This window comes from Lissotriton helveticus, chromosome 3_1 (genome assembly GCF_964261635.1).
Source record: "Lissotriton helveticus chromosome 3_1, aLisHel1.1, whole genome shotgun sequence".
Taxonomy (NCBI): domain Eukaryota; kingdom Metazoa; phylum Chordata; class Amphibia; order Caudata; family Salamandridae; genus Lissotriton; species Lissotriton helveticus.
In genome coordinates this window covers 1,033,037,592-1,033,053,498 of record NC_136061.1, presented here as the reverse complement: position 1 = coordinate 1,033,053,498, position 15,907 = coordinate 1,033,037,592, and the positions used below count along the sequence as shown (strand labels likewise).

General features: G+C 39.9%; 1 protein-coding gene across 2 annotated transcripts in view; it reads left to right on the top strand.

Annotated features, from left to right (window-relative positions):
• ITGA6 (integrin subunit alpha 6) overlaps positions 1–15,907 on the top strand; it is a 229,215-nt gene that overhangs the window by 148,453 nt on the left and 64,855 nt on the right. For both annotated transcript variants that reach the window (XM_078681563.1, XM_078681564.1), the window contains exons 8-11: positions 2,581–2,672; positions 5,610–5,737; positions 7,807–7,908; positions 8,999–9,060. In XM_078681563.1, the coding sequence (XP_078537689.1) occupies positions 2,581–2,672; positions 5,610–5,737; positions 7,807–7,908; positions 8,999–9,060 (384 nt within the window). The remainder of the gene's footprint in view (positions 1–2,580; positions 2,673–5,609; positions 5,738–7,806; positions 7,909–8,998; positions 9,061–15,907) is intronic.

Below are 15,907 nucleotides of genomic sequence, written 5' to 3'. Positions count from 1 at the left end.
GCTGAGCGTCATCTTGTGGCTGCACGGAGAGAATCAACGAAAAACAATTTAAAATGCTTGGTGACTAACGTTCTGCAGCAGCAGAACACGATGGACACCGAAGTCTGTTTTTACAGCCGTGCTGCTGTAGAGCTTGCCTACAAAACATTGAAAAAGCCTGTAGCTCTTGTTGGCGAGACCTATTGGCTTTACCAATGCTTGTCCTGTACCTAAAGCCACTAACCCCTTTTACACCCTCTGAGTCTTGCAGCAAAAGTATACTTCACAAATGAGTGCCTTCTTTTGCCTCTTGAGTGATGCTCCCCTTCTATTCTCCACAACCATTTGACCGTTGTAATGGTAGGAGGCATTAAAATAAATAATGATGCAGTATCATGTGTAGAAATCTGGCCTTGAGCAGCTTTTCATGGCATTATAATGTGCTACGTCATTTAAAGGTAGACTGTGTACTCGCCAGTTTCCTTTGCTCATCCCCTTATCTGACCATGTGTTACTTTCTAAACATCTCCTACTCATATCGCTTGAGAGGAATTAAAATGAGTCCATTTAGACGCTAAGCTGTATATCCAGTTACGGGGTAGAGGATTCCTTGGTCCCAGTCACCCTCTAAGGTGGTTTTTAGGCTCTTCTGTTTATGTTGAGCATGCCTCAAATCCATGTGGTCTATAATGCGCAGCTGGATCTTGTTAAACTGTTGAGGAAATCTCTTCTTTGGGACTTCTGATTCTACTGGGCCCAGGTTTGAAGTGGCGTCAAACCTCCCCTAACAGCAACAAAAGCTGTACCTTTGCTTGGCGAGTTGTTGGCAATAGCTATATTTATCTTGGGTGGCAGGACTTCTTGCTTTACTACTGTCTTCTCTGTGCTATCACCTGTTATGATGTCAGATGTCTTTTTGGGGACAGGCGAGGTGCATATTGGTTATTTTCTAGATGTGTAAGGTTCAGTATCTGGAACGATGCTCGAGGAACTTGGTAAAGTCTTGTTGCTATTAGACGCCATACTGAAAATCCTGAGCTAACCGTGTCCTGAACCCTAATGTGCTAGGTGTGCTCAGTTTCCTCCCTGTTTCAAAGGTAAGCGTTTGTGTTCAAGGTGGATAGTCCCATGGCTAAGCACCACACTCACAAACAAGTCATTCATGGTTCTGGTCCATGTTAGGGGATCAGCTGTCTAATCGTGATCTAGATCTGAAAAGCAATGCTTTTTTGTGTGCCCGCTGCCAGGGTAGACTACACATGCTGGGAATTAGAGTTGTATTTGACCCTAAATGCGCGCTCCCAGCAGCAGAAAAAGGCAAGCAGATTGGGCTGCTGAAAAGACATGCTACAAAATGACCAAGTGCTAAGGTCCTGCAGTGCTCACCCCATTACGGCCATGAGGATCATGCTAAGCAAAGACTCATGTGGCGTGCACACTTACTTCCTGAGTCAGTCAGATACATTGGAAAACAGGATGACATTTATGTAAAGTAGTCATTACAAATCTACATGGTGTTGCATTTGTATTCCTTTGTTGAAGATGGCTGAAACGAAATAAAGTAGTGACATTTATTGCAATATAAGTGTTAAACCCAAGGTGATGGGTTAGTGTCTATGTGGTGGCGCCGATACGTGTAATTTGCAAACCCCAACGTGCAGTTGATTTGGAGAAAATCAATGTGGAATGTGACCACAATGTAGATATAAGTTTCTTATGTGGGTGTTTTTGGTTGCGTGGGGCAAGGTTTTAGAAATATTTGAGAATTTTGGACCATATGTATATTGGTGTGGCTCATAATGGGAGGGAGAAATGAGGAACCTCTGCTTCCTGTTTCACACTAGAACGGAGTACAGTGGATGCTCGGTTATGTAACTTTTAGAACTAGGAGTAGAACATCTGGAGTTGCCCAGCAGTCCTCTAAACACCACTCACCCCCTACTGTTGTTTTTATTTTTAAAAGCGGATGTGTCGTAGTGTGAACGAACACTACACGCCTCATGTCATCACATAATTCAGTAAAAGGCTGCAACACAAGACAACACCTGTACTGCATTGTTTTGTTGGTTATAATGCATTTGACTAACCACCGCATGTTGTACCGTAGATTTTGTAAAAGATTTTCTCAATTGATAGATTACATTTTTATTTGTTCATAACTAAACTGCTTGTTTTTGGCACAGTTATCCCTATGTTTAATTACTTCTCAAGTATATATATGGAGTATGAACTCGGTTTTGTTTAACCTTCAACCAGCCTGGCAATAAAAAATCTATTTTGAGGTTGTACATTGTTTTCCAGTGCATGTTTCAGGTGAATGCTAAATAAATTTTACATTCTTGTCCTTTTCCTGTTTTCAGAGATGACATTGACTATGTAATTTTACCACTTAATGTATATGCCTGACCCTGAATGAACATGAAAAGCTAGATTGTGCCAAAGTGATCATGACTATGGCAAATTCCATTTTGGAAAATGTGCTGTGCTTGTACTGCTGTAAGAGTTTGAACGTTGTGTCCTCTGAAATAATATCTTCCACATAGATAACCACTAGCCATATCAGAAGTGCATTCTAAAAGCATTTTAAAAATATCTTTCCAGATATAGCTGTTGGTGCTCCTTATGATGAAAATGCTGGCAAAGTTTATATATATCACGGGGCAAAGAATGGAATAAATACAAACCCAGCACAGGTAACGAACAAGGCATTCCTTACATTACTTTTAAAACAACTACTGTGCGCATACAAATCAGAAACTATTATAGAATTTTCCAATCTCTCAGACCTAAGTAGATAATTTTTAACATGTGATGTACGTTTTCTATTTTTCTTTGATATTATCAGCATACCTTTCAAATAGTGAAATTGTTTTAACCAGCGGTTGAGTTATTAAGTGTATTAAAGAGTTGTTTCCATACAATCTCCTAGTACACTTTAGTTTTTTGTTGAGCAGTCTAGCCTGCTCTTTCAGAGAGATATTGAAACCTTACCCCCAGTGGTATTGTGGATAAACATTATACTCCTTCCTCCTCAGTATAAATACTATCTTTGTAGGTCAGACTCCTCTACAGTTACCGATTTATTGAACTCCTATGCAGTCAGAGGCTAGAAAAGTCTTAGGAAATAAACATATTTGACAGACAACATAAAATTGTACTAAACTAAGTGTTTTTGTAAATTGTTTTATTTGATTGTTTTGTACAGTGCACTCTTACTCCGTGGGGTTGGGCCTGTGATTAAATGTGTATACAAACCTAAAATAACTTGGGTTTGTCACTTTAACTAGACCTAACTAGTGTCCTTTGTTGATTACAGAATGTGTTCCTCGAGACCCAGCATGTTTGAAGATGTCTCCTTTGTACTTTGTTTATTCTTATTAAATTAATGATATTCTTAATAATTACGTTGATTTGATTATGCCGGAACAGTGTTATTGAACTGGAAACAATCTGAAGTAGTATCCTGACTTCTGTCACATTGGCTCTTTCCGTTCACAAACCTGTGCACAAATTGATAAAGTAGCTCTCACTTGTACATTTAATTTGGCGTCATATTCTTTGACTAGTTTTAAATGACAAGGAAGGCAGTTGTGATATTGCTTTGCCAGCTGTAGATCCTGAGAGACTGAAGAGTTTTATTGTTTGCAAACTGATTTTCAAATCACTTCAGTAACTGAAAAAACACAGGTATACAGCAACGCTGCATGGTAATCGCTGGCTATTTAGCATGCACTAAATTGATATACTTGTGTATAAAATATAACCTAAATCAAATATGGTGTTATGAATGTTACAGCTTCCTTTCCACAGTTGAGCAGTGTATCAATTAAACTTTTTTAACGTGAACAAGTTTTGAAGGGAACCATGAGGGATTATGATTATCTCATTTTGTTAAAATAGACGATGCATGTGGTTTTAGGGGGTCTTCATTTTTGTGAGGAAAAGGGGTTATTATGTGATTTTATTTAATTAGTGCTTGTGGTAACTGATCTGGTTATACACATTGCAGATTTTTTAAAGTACATTTTGGAGGGTTTTCTCGGTTTTGTCTTCTACGGTTTCACTAAGTGCAAGGCATGGCAAGAGGTCCTCTTCGCAATATCATTATGCGGTGCTAAGTACATCTGATTGAGTGCTGTTCAAGACTGAGTCATAAATAACTGCCCTATATAAAAATAAGCAATCTGTAGTTGTATTTGCCTGTTTGGACTTCTCTGCTCTCCAGCAGCCAAGATTCATAGACACAGGGTATTCATCATCCACCATAGTGACAAGAAAACCACCTTAACTCACCTGCATGTGCAACATTGTGCATTAATTTAAACAGAACATTGCAGTATCTACATTGCCTTAACATAGGTTACCAAGACAATTATGTTATGGTGCACTATGTCCTGTGCAGCAAGCTGCCCAACTCCGTCTTTAAAACAAGATCTTCTAGTAAGATGTGGCTAATAGGAAGTTTTGTTTGGTTTGCTTTTTCATTTTTTTGTCACCTAGGAGGCAAGCATAACATCTTTCTTCATAATGTAGATTGTGATCATCTACACAATTGTTGTGTATGTTCAGTCAATGCACACACTAACAATTATAATCTGGCTATTTACAATCCTATTTGGTATTGATACAGAGCCTTTAGAAAGTTTGTTTTCCAGAGTGATCTGCACAATTGCTTATTTTCTTCACACAGTAGAACCATATTACTTGCAGATTTGTTTTCAACTGAAATGCAAGCTAAAAGTTTGAATTCCTCACAACATTTACTAACTGAGATAAAAAGCATACCTTTCTAATAGTGAAAATGTTTTGACCGGCATTGAGAAGTGTATTAAAAAGTTGCTTCTATACAATTTCCTAAGACACTTTAGGTTTTTTTTGTTGAGCTGTCTAGCCTGTTCTGTCACAGAGAGATTGAAACCGTACCCCCAGTGGTATTGTGTATAGGTCAGTCTCTTCTTTTTGCAGTCTGCTGCTCCTATCCCACTTACCTAGTGTAATCTTCACCCATTCTCAGGCACTGGCTGCTGGCTGTTCCTTTCTCTGGGGTTTGGCCATCATTCCCAACATGAGGTAAACAGCAGCGAATTAGTCAATGGCATGTCCTCTTAGAGTCTGCTCGGCTGGTACCTTCGTAAGTTCAGTAGAGTTCTCTTCTTCCACACTTCTTATGAGGTCTGCCCCAGGACTCTGTTCCAGTCCCAGGGTCTATGTTAGAGTGTGAGCTGATTGAGCTGTGCATATAAGGAGCTTTGGTTGCTGATTGCTTGGACATGGATTTAAAAGAATTAAAAGAGAGGATACCTGATCCTGAAGAAGAATGCACATTTCCCAGATTGTTTTCAATGAGTAGTAGCCAATTGAAGCAGAAAGTTTAGATTCCTAGGAGATAAAAAATATTGCTGTCTCCCTTGATTACCGTCATGACCATGTCCCTCTATTATATCTTTAATCACAACTAATTCTCTTGGGTCATTGTTTAGCAATCACTTTGTACATAACCTGTGATGTTTAGTAGTAGCTTTCATTGCAGCTAACCCTTGTTATATTGGTCCACGTGGAAGACTTAGGACTTTGATAAAGTTAAGCATCTTGAAACAAGTTTTAGACTCTTAATTTTATTTCTTTTTCAGATTCTTAGCGGTGCAGATCACAAAGTTAGGTTCTTTGGGTATTCCGTCGCTGGAAATATGGATCTAGACCGAAATTCATATCCTGATGTTGCTGTTGGGTCTCTTTCAGACACTGTAACTATTTTCAGGTATGTCTAGATTTGTCTCTTTTACATTATGTTTTGTTTCTCAATTTACAGTAGTTCATCTTTCAAGGACAATGTGGACTGCGGTTGTTGTGTCTAACTGCATGGATATGTGTGACTAGTCGAACTTTCATATGAATTGATATTCAGGTGTACTTGTGTTTATTTACTTGAGTCACCAAATGAAGAAGGAAAAGTAGTGATTTGCATTAAACACGCTGTTTAATAAGTTTATTCCTTTATCTCTGTATTAGCTGTAGAAGGGTGTGACCTTCCATTTAAACCTATCTTTTAATAAAATGCCTAAAAAATATCTGCTTGAGCATGTACCACATTGTTGACTAACATTGAACTTTATATGGACCCATCAGTGTTCAGGACTGTATGCTAAAGTTCATAGAATAACTGCACATCTCCTATTTCATAAAAAATCAGGTTCACACACGAGTACATAGTCTACCATACTTTCCACTCTATATTGTTGTATCATCCCATTATGCATTTAGTTGCTCAAACTCCTTTCCAGGGTCAAAAGATTAGTTTGCCCTAAAAAAAATCCAAATACCTAATCAAAGTACTTTTTACCAAGAAAATGAGCATTGGTTCATGGTTGTATGATCACAGAAAAGCAATACAGCGGCAGTGGCTGTACCAACCGCATTATAAAGGATAACCAGTGGTTAATTTGTAAAAAAGAATTAAGTGCCTGGCCTCAAATCAGGAGGCAGCTTGCACCAGCCCATTTCTCCTGTTGGCACCGCCTAAAACAGAACCAACTACGAACCGTGAAGGCGGGGAGAAGTTCTGGTGTAATGGCCAGTGCTGCCGACTTCGGAGTTGTGGAAATCAGGTTTGAGTCTTGGCGTAGGCTCAACATCCTGTGATTCTGGGCAAACCATTTAATCTCCCTGAGACTACTATAAACGAATGTGTCCTTAACTGGTGCTCATGAAAAGCGCTGGTATTGGTGATTAAGTGCCTGTGCTGAGCACCGAAACCACCTGCTCAAATTAAGCACTGAGGATAACCTGGCCATGATGATCCTGTTTTCATTCATGTCGTTTGGAGGGATAACAAAAGAAAGTGTTTTTCACAATAACTACCCCGTTTGGTTTTAACATAAATTGTGAGACCTATTTTGTGGACACTGTTTAGGCTGATGTAGAGAGTGAACAAGATAAACGCTGAATCATATAATCGCTGACTGCATCATTTATTGAAAGCATTGTTCCACTTTCCCTTTACTGTCCAAGAAACCATTAAAGATGGCTTAAATGACAGAACAGAAATCCTAACTTTAATGGAATAAGCCAGACTTACTCTAGCAGAAATAATTAACATTATTTCTATTTAGATCGTAATTTCATTTTGTCTCTATAATAACAGAGATATAGAAATATGGACTACTGAAGATGTAGGAAGATTCAAGCACCCTACAAAAGTGGTTACTGGCTGCACAGAGCTTCACAATACCTGGTTTATACCACTTGAGAAAACTCACTTATGGCTACATTATTAGTTATTGTGATCTGTATTAAAAGAAAATGAGACTTCGAAATACTGGAGACTAGATCAGATAGTTATGTGGGTTGATCTACATTTCATCAGAGTAAAACTGTCACAGTAGTTGTCAATTGTGTGCCAAGGATTTAGGATAATTCCACATGTGCGGTTTTGCTCTGCCACCTAGCAAAATTTGTAGATCTAAAAAGTGTCAAAGATATTGAAATTACATATGTTTTAGTGCTGGACAAAATGGCTAAAGCCCTAACCAGTTCACATTTAAAGTATGAGTATTGTGGCACTATTTTTCATTTCATGGGCCTTAATTCAGCAAAATATGAAGGAAGCTGTATTCTAAAATGTTTTGCTCCTTTTACAAGCATGTATTGTTCAAGAATCTATTTAGCACGACTTCCAACTTGCCTGGAGAATATGCAGTAGGAAATGCAGACGTTGAAGTAACAAAGGTCTGGTCATTAATGCTTAATCAATTATTTAATTTATTTGTATATTCTTGTAGTGTAAATATTGCATGTATGCTTCTTAATTTCTTATTTTCTTCTCCATAGAGCACGGCCTGTTATCAACATTAAAAAACGTATTCGAGTTACCCCAAGCAGGATTGATCTAAACAAGAAGTCCTGCACTGGAACTGAACCTAGTGGAATTTGGTAACTTCTTAAGATATAGCACATTATTTCTCCTGTAAAAGCTGTACTGCAAAGCGTAGACTTGCCATCAAGCTGTTCTGAGGACAGCATTTACAAGTTATAGAACACAATTACTTCTTTAATATTGGTGCGTAAATTATTTATTTCAATCAAGTGAAGACCATTTGAAGCAATCCATTTGTGTTCAATATCTATATGCATATTCTGCCACGCTCGACTGTCATGGACAACCATACTATAGTATATACTAGTCTTCAAAAAAATAAAGTACTGCCAGAATGCACAGCGTACAAAGTCCAGGAGGCAAAATTTGCCTGCATTATTATGCTCAAGGCATATTGGAGCAAATGTCAAGTTGACTTCTAACGCTGTCCATCCACTGTGTTCTGGTAAGAAAACTACAATGCTCCTCAGCTCATTTGCTGTAATAATGTTCCTTTAAGAGACTAAAATATGGTGAAATATCTTTAGGATACAAGGGAGTAACATTTGATTAGCCTTAGCCCTCAACTTCAAACAGAAGAATTTTTCCTTCAGTTCAGGTAACTGAAAACCAAAGCGTTCAATCAGGTTTTCATTTAAGACCAGCCTTGTCCTGAGAGTAATCGAAGAATGCCTGATTAGACTGCCTTTTACTTTCAGAACTTTCTGTGTCTGACTTTTCTTACAGTGTCCATGCTCTGAAATGGATTTGGTGACCTTTAGCTCTTTACAGAAATCCTAATTTATTAATAAATTAGCACACTAAAACGTATAAACAAAAAATAGCTCAATTTGCTATCTGCACAACTTACTATGATAAACAATAATCTGTGCCTGTTGATCCTGTCAGTGAGAGATAATTAGGCTTACTTAAAAATTCCTAATTCTCTGTAAGTGCTTTGCGTGGTAAATCAGGGAATGTCATGGTTCCGGTGATGCCTGGCATCATACTGGTGTGATTTTGTGAGAACTTTAGAAACTGGTGTATTATTGTACAAGGTTAATCACCACTGTGAATTGAAATTTAAATCTCTAAAATCAGTTGACATTCTGAATGCTTTCAACATGTCTCTTAAATAAAAGATGTTCTCTGTTCATTATTTTACAGTATGAGTGTCGAAGCCTGTTTTGCATATACTGCTAATCCAAAGGACTTCAGCCCTACAATATGTAAGTGTTGTGTCCGGAGAGGTTGTGTTTAAATGACATGCACATTATTTTGTGAGAACATAGAAAAAATTAGACCATCAGCTGCTAGGGGAAGTGGTTGTTTTACTTAACAATGTGTGGATTTTGTTGGAGATTTTCAGGTGTTTTCCAAATAGCCATACCCACGACATGAAAATAATCTCTACTCTCACTTTCCCAAACAAGTGGACTACTAGAAGGGGGCTTTTAAGTCTGCTATGCGTGACTGCCTTGAATTTCACCTGGAGGGTGTCATGAAATGTTGATGTGAAGATCACTTGATAAACACTGTTTGTCTGTGTGTTTGTCTGTCTGTCTCCGGGGTAGCCAATGGATTTTGTTTTTACACTATAAGAAATAGCTGGACGATCATAGGGATGTTGAGCAGCACAGAGGGCAGGTTTTATATACAATGGGAGTTCCCCTGCCACCACAATGTGATTGGGATTTGACATTATTTACATGTACTTTGGCCTTTGTAGCCTTTTGTGTATTATGACCCTCAGCCGACTTCCATGTAAATTATATACAGCATCAGAAATGCCTGGAGAATGTTTAGCATAATTTTAACTTGGCTCTTTCAACCATCTGAGTTATTCAGACATGATTTGGATACATTCAATTGATGATTCTACTTGATGTACTAAGCAATACTACAAAAATTCTGATAAGCAAACTATAACGTGGTTCAACAGAAGCATCTGCAAAATGAGTAGTGAAATAATCTGTGGTCTGTTCAGATAAAACCCTTTTTTGTCAGCCCTCCTAAGCCCCATGGTGCTCTGTGAATGTGTCATCCAGCAATAAGTAACTTGAGTTTATAAACTATACATACACTCCACAGACTCCACAACCAAATTGCAGTTGTCTACCAGTTCATACAGAATACCTCCCTTGATCATTTTCAAAATCCTGTTGGGTTATACAGAGATATTAAGATACCCTACCACTGCTTACGAAACCCATTTCAGGTTGTGGCGTGGTGGCACCACAACAAAGAAACATATTGCATTGGCATTAGAGTGGGCCTTAGGGAGGAAGTCACACGACGATTCCAATATCCTTTCTTTGCGAAAGAGTTCTTCCATTGTAAGGCATCAGCTATGTTGAATGTCCCCACTGCCGTGGGGGGGGCCCTCACTGTGCCCCCCCCCCCCAATCATTGGACCTAGTGCCTCCCCTGGCCTTGACCCTGTGTTTATCAAACTGCTCACATGTTCTGCTACTGCTACAGTGTCTATTCCTCACCTCCCCAAAACCCACCCAATCCTTGTGATAGACCCATTTATTTGCCCCCTCACAGTGCTCAGTTTATGTAGTCCATCTCAGTACCTCCCCCTACCTTGTTCAGAGAGTGCTTGGCCTCCTACCTCTCAGACATGTTGTTCTGTCCATTGATGCTGGTGTACCTCTGGCAAAACACAGCATTAGTTGTTCCTCCTCTGTCAATCTCCTTGTAGCTTCATGCGCTTGGCTCTGCTGATGCTTTAATATTAATGTGCTCTTTCTCCTCCTCTAGCTTCTTTTTCAGACTTCAAGGTTTCTTCTGAGCTCACAGAAACAAGCATTTATGCTCATAAAAAACACATTTATGCAGCAGCAAAATAACCAGTGGTATTAAGGCACATAATGACCACCACTCAGACAGGAGCACACAGTGCCCAAAGCACACACGAAGATGCATAGCAACGGCTACACAGACAGCATGCATGCAGGCACATATACAGCCAGATAGCACACACTTATCAAGCTGAATTATTGAATGCAAAAGTTGATGGAGATGGATTTATGAATAGATGGATCGGGTGAATGGGAGGGATTTGTAAATAAATGGATGGAGTGGATAGAATGAATGGATAGATGAATGGGATGAATTAGTTTATAGATGTGAGTGGGAAGCATTTTGTTTTACAATTGAGTTTGAATTTGATCACGTTGGTATTTATTTTGACCTTAGTTCATGCTCCTCCCACTTTAATTTGCTTCTTTGTTTTTTTGCCACTTCTTTCAATATGCCCTTGTTTCATGGGTTTCAGAGAAATATTTAATTCTCTGCAAGCAGGTTTAGTCTAAGACCGTAGGGTTTGTATCTATTGCAACAACTGCGATTAATAGGTACCACAAGGTGCTTACAACTGCTCTGTATCCACAAGTGTCTGTTATTGAAACTGGCTCATGACCTCTGCTATCACAAACTGTAGTATTGGTGTTGATTTTATTCTAGAAATAGTTGTTGCTGTGCTTTTACAAGACACCTGCTTCCCATTTCATCAGGTGGGCTAGACTTCTAAAAGTGATCTACTGCTCCCAGTAAAATGCCAGCCAATCACACTAGCACATTCTGGTCAAAGTACACTAACATATGATGGCAATACCTCATGTTCTATGCCTAAACTCTCCATGACTCCATGGTTACTCTTTATTTGTACCTGCCCCTAGTGCAGCTGCATAAAATTCACTGAGGCTAACTAGCTGGATCTGATATCATTAATTGAAACCTGGCTAGATGATTCATCTGTTGCTACCATATCATTGACCATAACGGCTAACCTCGTCATCGTAATGCTACACCAGCCTGGGGTAGCGGAGGTGTGGCTGTGGTCATCACCAGATCTTCTTAGTTCATTCACATTGACTCCTCAATGATTTTTATGTCACTTGAAGCCTTTACCGTTGACATTGCACCCTATGGTAAGCAATAGCCTTATAGAGATATATTACCCTCCTCCCATCTGAACACCTTTGAACAGTGCCTGCTTGAATTACTACTCCCTCTGGCATCCCTATGGGAGTTTTAGCAACGTGTTTGAAGATTGCAGCCACTGGTACAGTGACCCAACAGTTAATGTGGTTAATAGACAACCGTCTGCCACTCAAGAACTACATTTCTGTGCAGTCTTAATCAACAAATGATTCTATTCTGTGTGTCCTCATGCCTTGCAATGAAATACTTTACAACAAGGGGTGGTGATGGACAGAGTCTCTGAATTAAGCAGAAAACTCTCACCCAGTCAAGAGATCAGGGCTAGATCCAACACCGTTTTTTAGCTCACTGCATCATCCCAGTTTCAGAACCTGGCTGTATGCAAATTAGTCTGTTCCTGTCCCAGTGCATGATGGGAACAGCGCAAACCAAACTACAAAGCCAATTCTTACACTGGAAAGGAAACAAGCTACCGGGGACCGGTTTCTGGCATTTCAGCCTCTTCGGCCCAGCTTGCTTGAATCCTGATGGTGCAGTGAGCAAGGGACTCATGTCTGAGCATACCCTTCCACGCTTAGGGTGGACAAAATAATTTACAACAAGGGGTGGTGATGGACAGAGTCTCTGAATTAAGCAGAAAACTCTCACCCAGTCAAGAGATCAGGGCTAGATCCAACACCGTTTTTTAGCTCACTGCATCATCCCAGTTTCAGAACCTGGCTGTATGCAAATTAGTCTGTTCCTGTCCCAGTGCATGATGGGAACAGCGCAAACCAAACTACAAAGCCAATTCTTACACTGGAAAGGAAACAAGCTACCGGGGACCGGTTTCTGGCATTTCAGCCTCTTCGGCCCAGCTTGCTTGAATCCTGATGGTGCAGTGAGCAAGGGACTCATGTCTGAGCATACCCTTCCACGCTTAGGGTGGACAAAATAATTTACAACAAGGGGTGGTGATGGACAGAGTCTCTGAATTAAGCAGAAAACTCTCACCCAGTCAAGAGATCAGGGCTAGATCCAACACCGTTTTTTAGCTCACTGCATCATCCCAGTTTCAGAACCTGGCTGTATGCAAATTAGTCTGTTCCTGTCCCAGTGCATGATGGGAACAGCGCAAACCAAACTACAAAGCCAATTCTTACACTGGAAAGGAAACAAGCTACCGGGGACCATCACCACCCCTTGTTGCAAATAATTTTGTCCACCCTAAGCGTGGAAGGGTATACTCAGATGTGAGTCCCTTGCTCATTGCACCATCAGGATTCAAGCAAGCCGGGCCGAAGACGCCTGAAATGGCAGAAACCGGTCCCCGGAAGCTTGTTTCCTTCCCAGTGTAAGAATTGGCTTTTGTAGTCTGGTCTGCCCTGTTCCCATGATGCACTGGGCCAGGGACAGACTAATTTGCATACAGCCAGGTTCTGAAATTGGGATGGTGCAATGAGCTAAAAAACGGTGTTGGATCTAGCCCTGATCTCTTGACTGGGTGAGAGTACTCTGCTTAATTCAGAGACTCTGTCCATCACCACCCCTTGTTGTAAATAATTTTGTCCACCCTAAGCGTGGAAGGGTATACTCAGATGTGAGTCCCTTGCTCATTGCACCATCAGGATTCAAGCAAGCCGGGCCGAAGACGCCTGAAATGGCAGAAACCGGTCCCCGGAAGCTTGTTTCCTTCCCGGTGTAAGAATTGGCTTTTGTAGTCTGGTCTGCCCTGTTCCCATGATGCACTGGGCCAGGGACAGACTAATTTGCATACAGCCAGGTTCTGAAACTGGGATGGTGCAATGAGCTAAAAAACGGTGTTGGATCTAGCCCTGATCTCTTGACTGGGTGAGAGTACTCTGCTTAATTCAGAGACTCTGTCCATCACCACCCCTTGTTGCAATGAAATACAACACACACTGATTATCAATTGGTGTACAGGGCTGTGTAGGAATGATGGAAGAATGATTGCTTGGTGTTGTGATGTGTCTGTGATGCCTAGGCTGACTGTGGGTGCTGTAGAATGGTGACTAAAGAGCAGTGCTAAGGTGAAGATATGTTTAATGTCTGGCTTGGTGTGTTGGGTGAAGTCTGGCAGTTAATTAAAGGAGGCGGCTGATGGAAATGGCATTATTGGACTGTGTCTGTAACTGAGGGCCTAACCGGAAATAATGAATATACCCCTGAGATGCTCCAGACTCTTGTGTGAAGACCCTGTAATCCAACTACAACAGTGCCACAGGCATTAAAGCACATTTGCCCGTGGCACTCTCCCTTGCTCAACAAAAGAATCAATTTAATAGTCTTGGGCTTATATTTGTTTTTATTCTAACTGCGTCTTTCTAATATTTCAATGGATAATTGCAAAAAAGAAGGAGAGAACTCTGGGTAGTTCTCAAGTTTAGGTGGAAAGCAGCCCCTGTCAGAGCACTCTCAACACCAGCGACACTCTAGATCTGCTCACCTCAAATCTCTGTTTTTCTATCAAAGTTTTTAAGCATAGGATTAACACAGTGCTATCCACGCCGAGATAGAAAATGACAAAGTCTTTTGCAATTTATACAGCAAAGTCTTTAAGCATAGGACTAGTACAGTGCTGTTCTTGCCGAGCTGTAAAATTACAATAGCCATTTATCACTCCAGGCACAATGTTACAGCTTTGAATTAGTGAAATACCAACTCAAGCCAACCTGAAATGAGTAAAAGCAACCCTCTGACACAGTGTTTCGCTCTAATTAGAGCTCTTCAGAGAGGTATAGCTTTGTCGAGACACAAGGGACAGGGGCTGCTCTAACAGGGGCTGCTTTCCACCTAAACTTGAGAACTACCCAGAGTTCTCTCCTTCTTTTTTGCATAATTGATGCGTCACTCTTTGCCTGAAAGGGTTTTGTTTTGACTTAATACTGGGTGCTCCCTTGTGTCTGGACAAATCTATACCTCTCTGAAGAGCTCTAATCAGAGCGAAACACTGTGTCAGGGGTTGCTTTTACTCATTTCAGGTTTGCTTGAGTTTGTATTTCACTAATTCAAAGCTGTAATATTGTGCCTGGAGTGATAAATGGCTTTTGTAATTTTACAGCTCGGCAAGGACAGCACTGTACTAGTCCTATGCTTATAGACTTTGCTGTATAAATTGCAAAAGACTTTGTCATTTTCTATCTCGGCGTGGATAGCACTGTGTTTATCCTATGCTTAAAAACTTTGATAGAAAATCAGACATTTGAGGTGAGCAGATCTAGAGTGTCGCTTGTGTTGAGAGTGCTCTAACAGGGGCTGCTTTCCACCTAAACTTGAGAACTACCCAGAGTTCTCTCCTTCTTTTTTGCATAATTGATGCGTCACTCTTTGCCTGAAAGGGTTCAATGGATAATTGTAGTTAAATAGCACTAAACAGTCTAATTTAAAAAGTAGCATGCTTTAAATGTATTTAACAACATTGTTTTAAAAACTTCTTAAAAGATATATTTAAATATACATGCTTTAACTTATTGCAAATGTAAAATAAATAATGCCAAATATATTAAATGTGTTTTTAAGTGTGATGGTGAGGATTTCAGAATGGTTGAGTTAGGGTTATGTTTCTGGAGGAAGGAATGAGTTTACAGTGGGATTTAGGGTTGATTCGGTTTAGGAATGAAGCTATGTTTGGGGCAAGGTTAGGGTCGGATGAAGGGTGACATTTTATTGAAGGGACAAAGGTGTCAAGTTCAACTTCTACCACTAAATCTTTGTAGTTTACAGAGTAATAAAGATTAACCAGTGTTTTGGCACAACATTTTAATTGCTATATTTTTGATTTCTAAATTGTTTACGGGTTTTCTTTGTACGTTTAATATTTTAAATGGACTTAACATGAATGCCAAAGTACTGACGTAGTTGCCACCCCCCTGAATTATTTCCTTGTGTTTAAAATGTGTTGCTTAGTGAGATGTCCATGACCTCTACACTCATTTGTAATGTATTCTTGAACTGACTCTAGTAACCGATTAATTCCAGTTTACAGCTGTAAATACTCCAAAAAAGGCACATTCTAGTAGTGTAAATGTAAAGTATACATTAACACTGTTAAACCTCGTTTGACACCAATTGCTGTTTTCAAGTTGCAATTAATGATACAAATACTTTTTGTGTAGCGTTTCATAC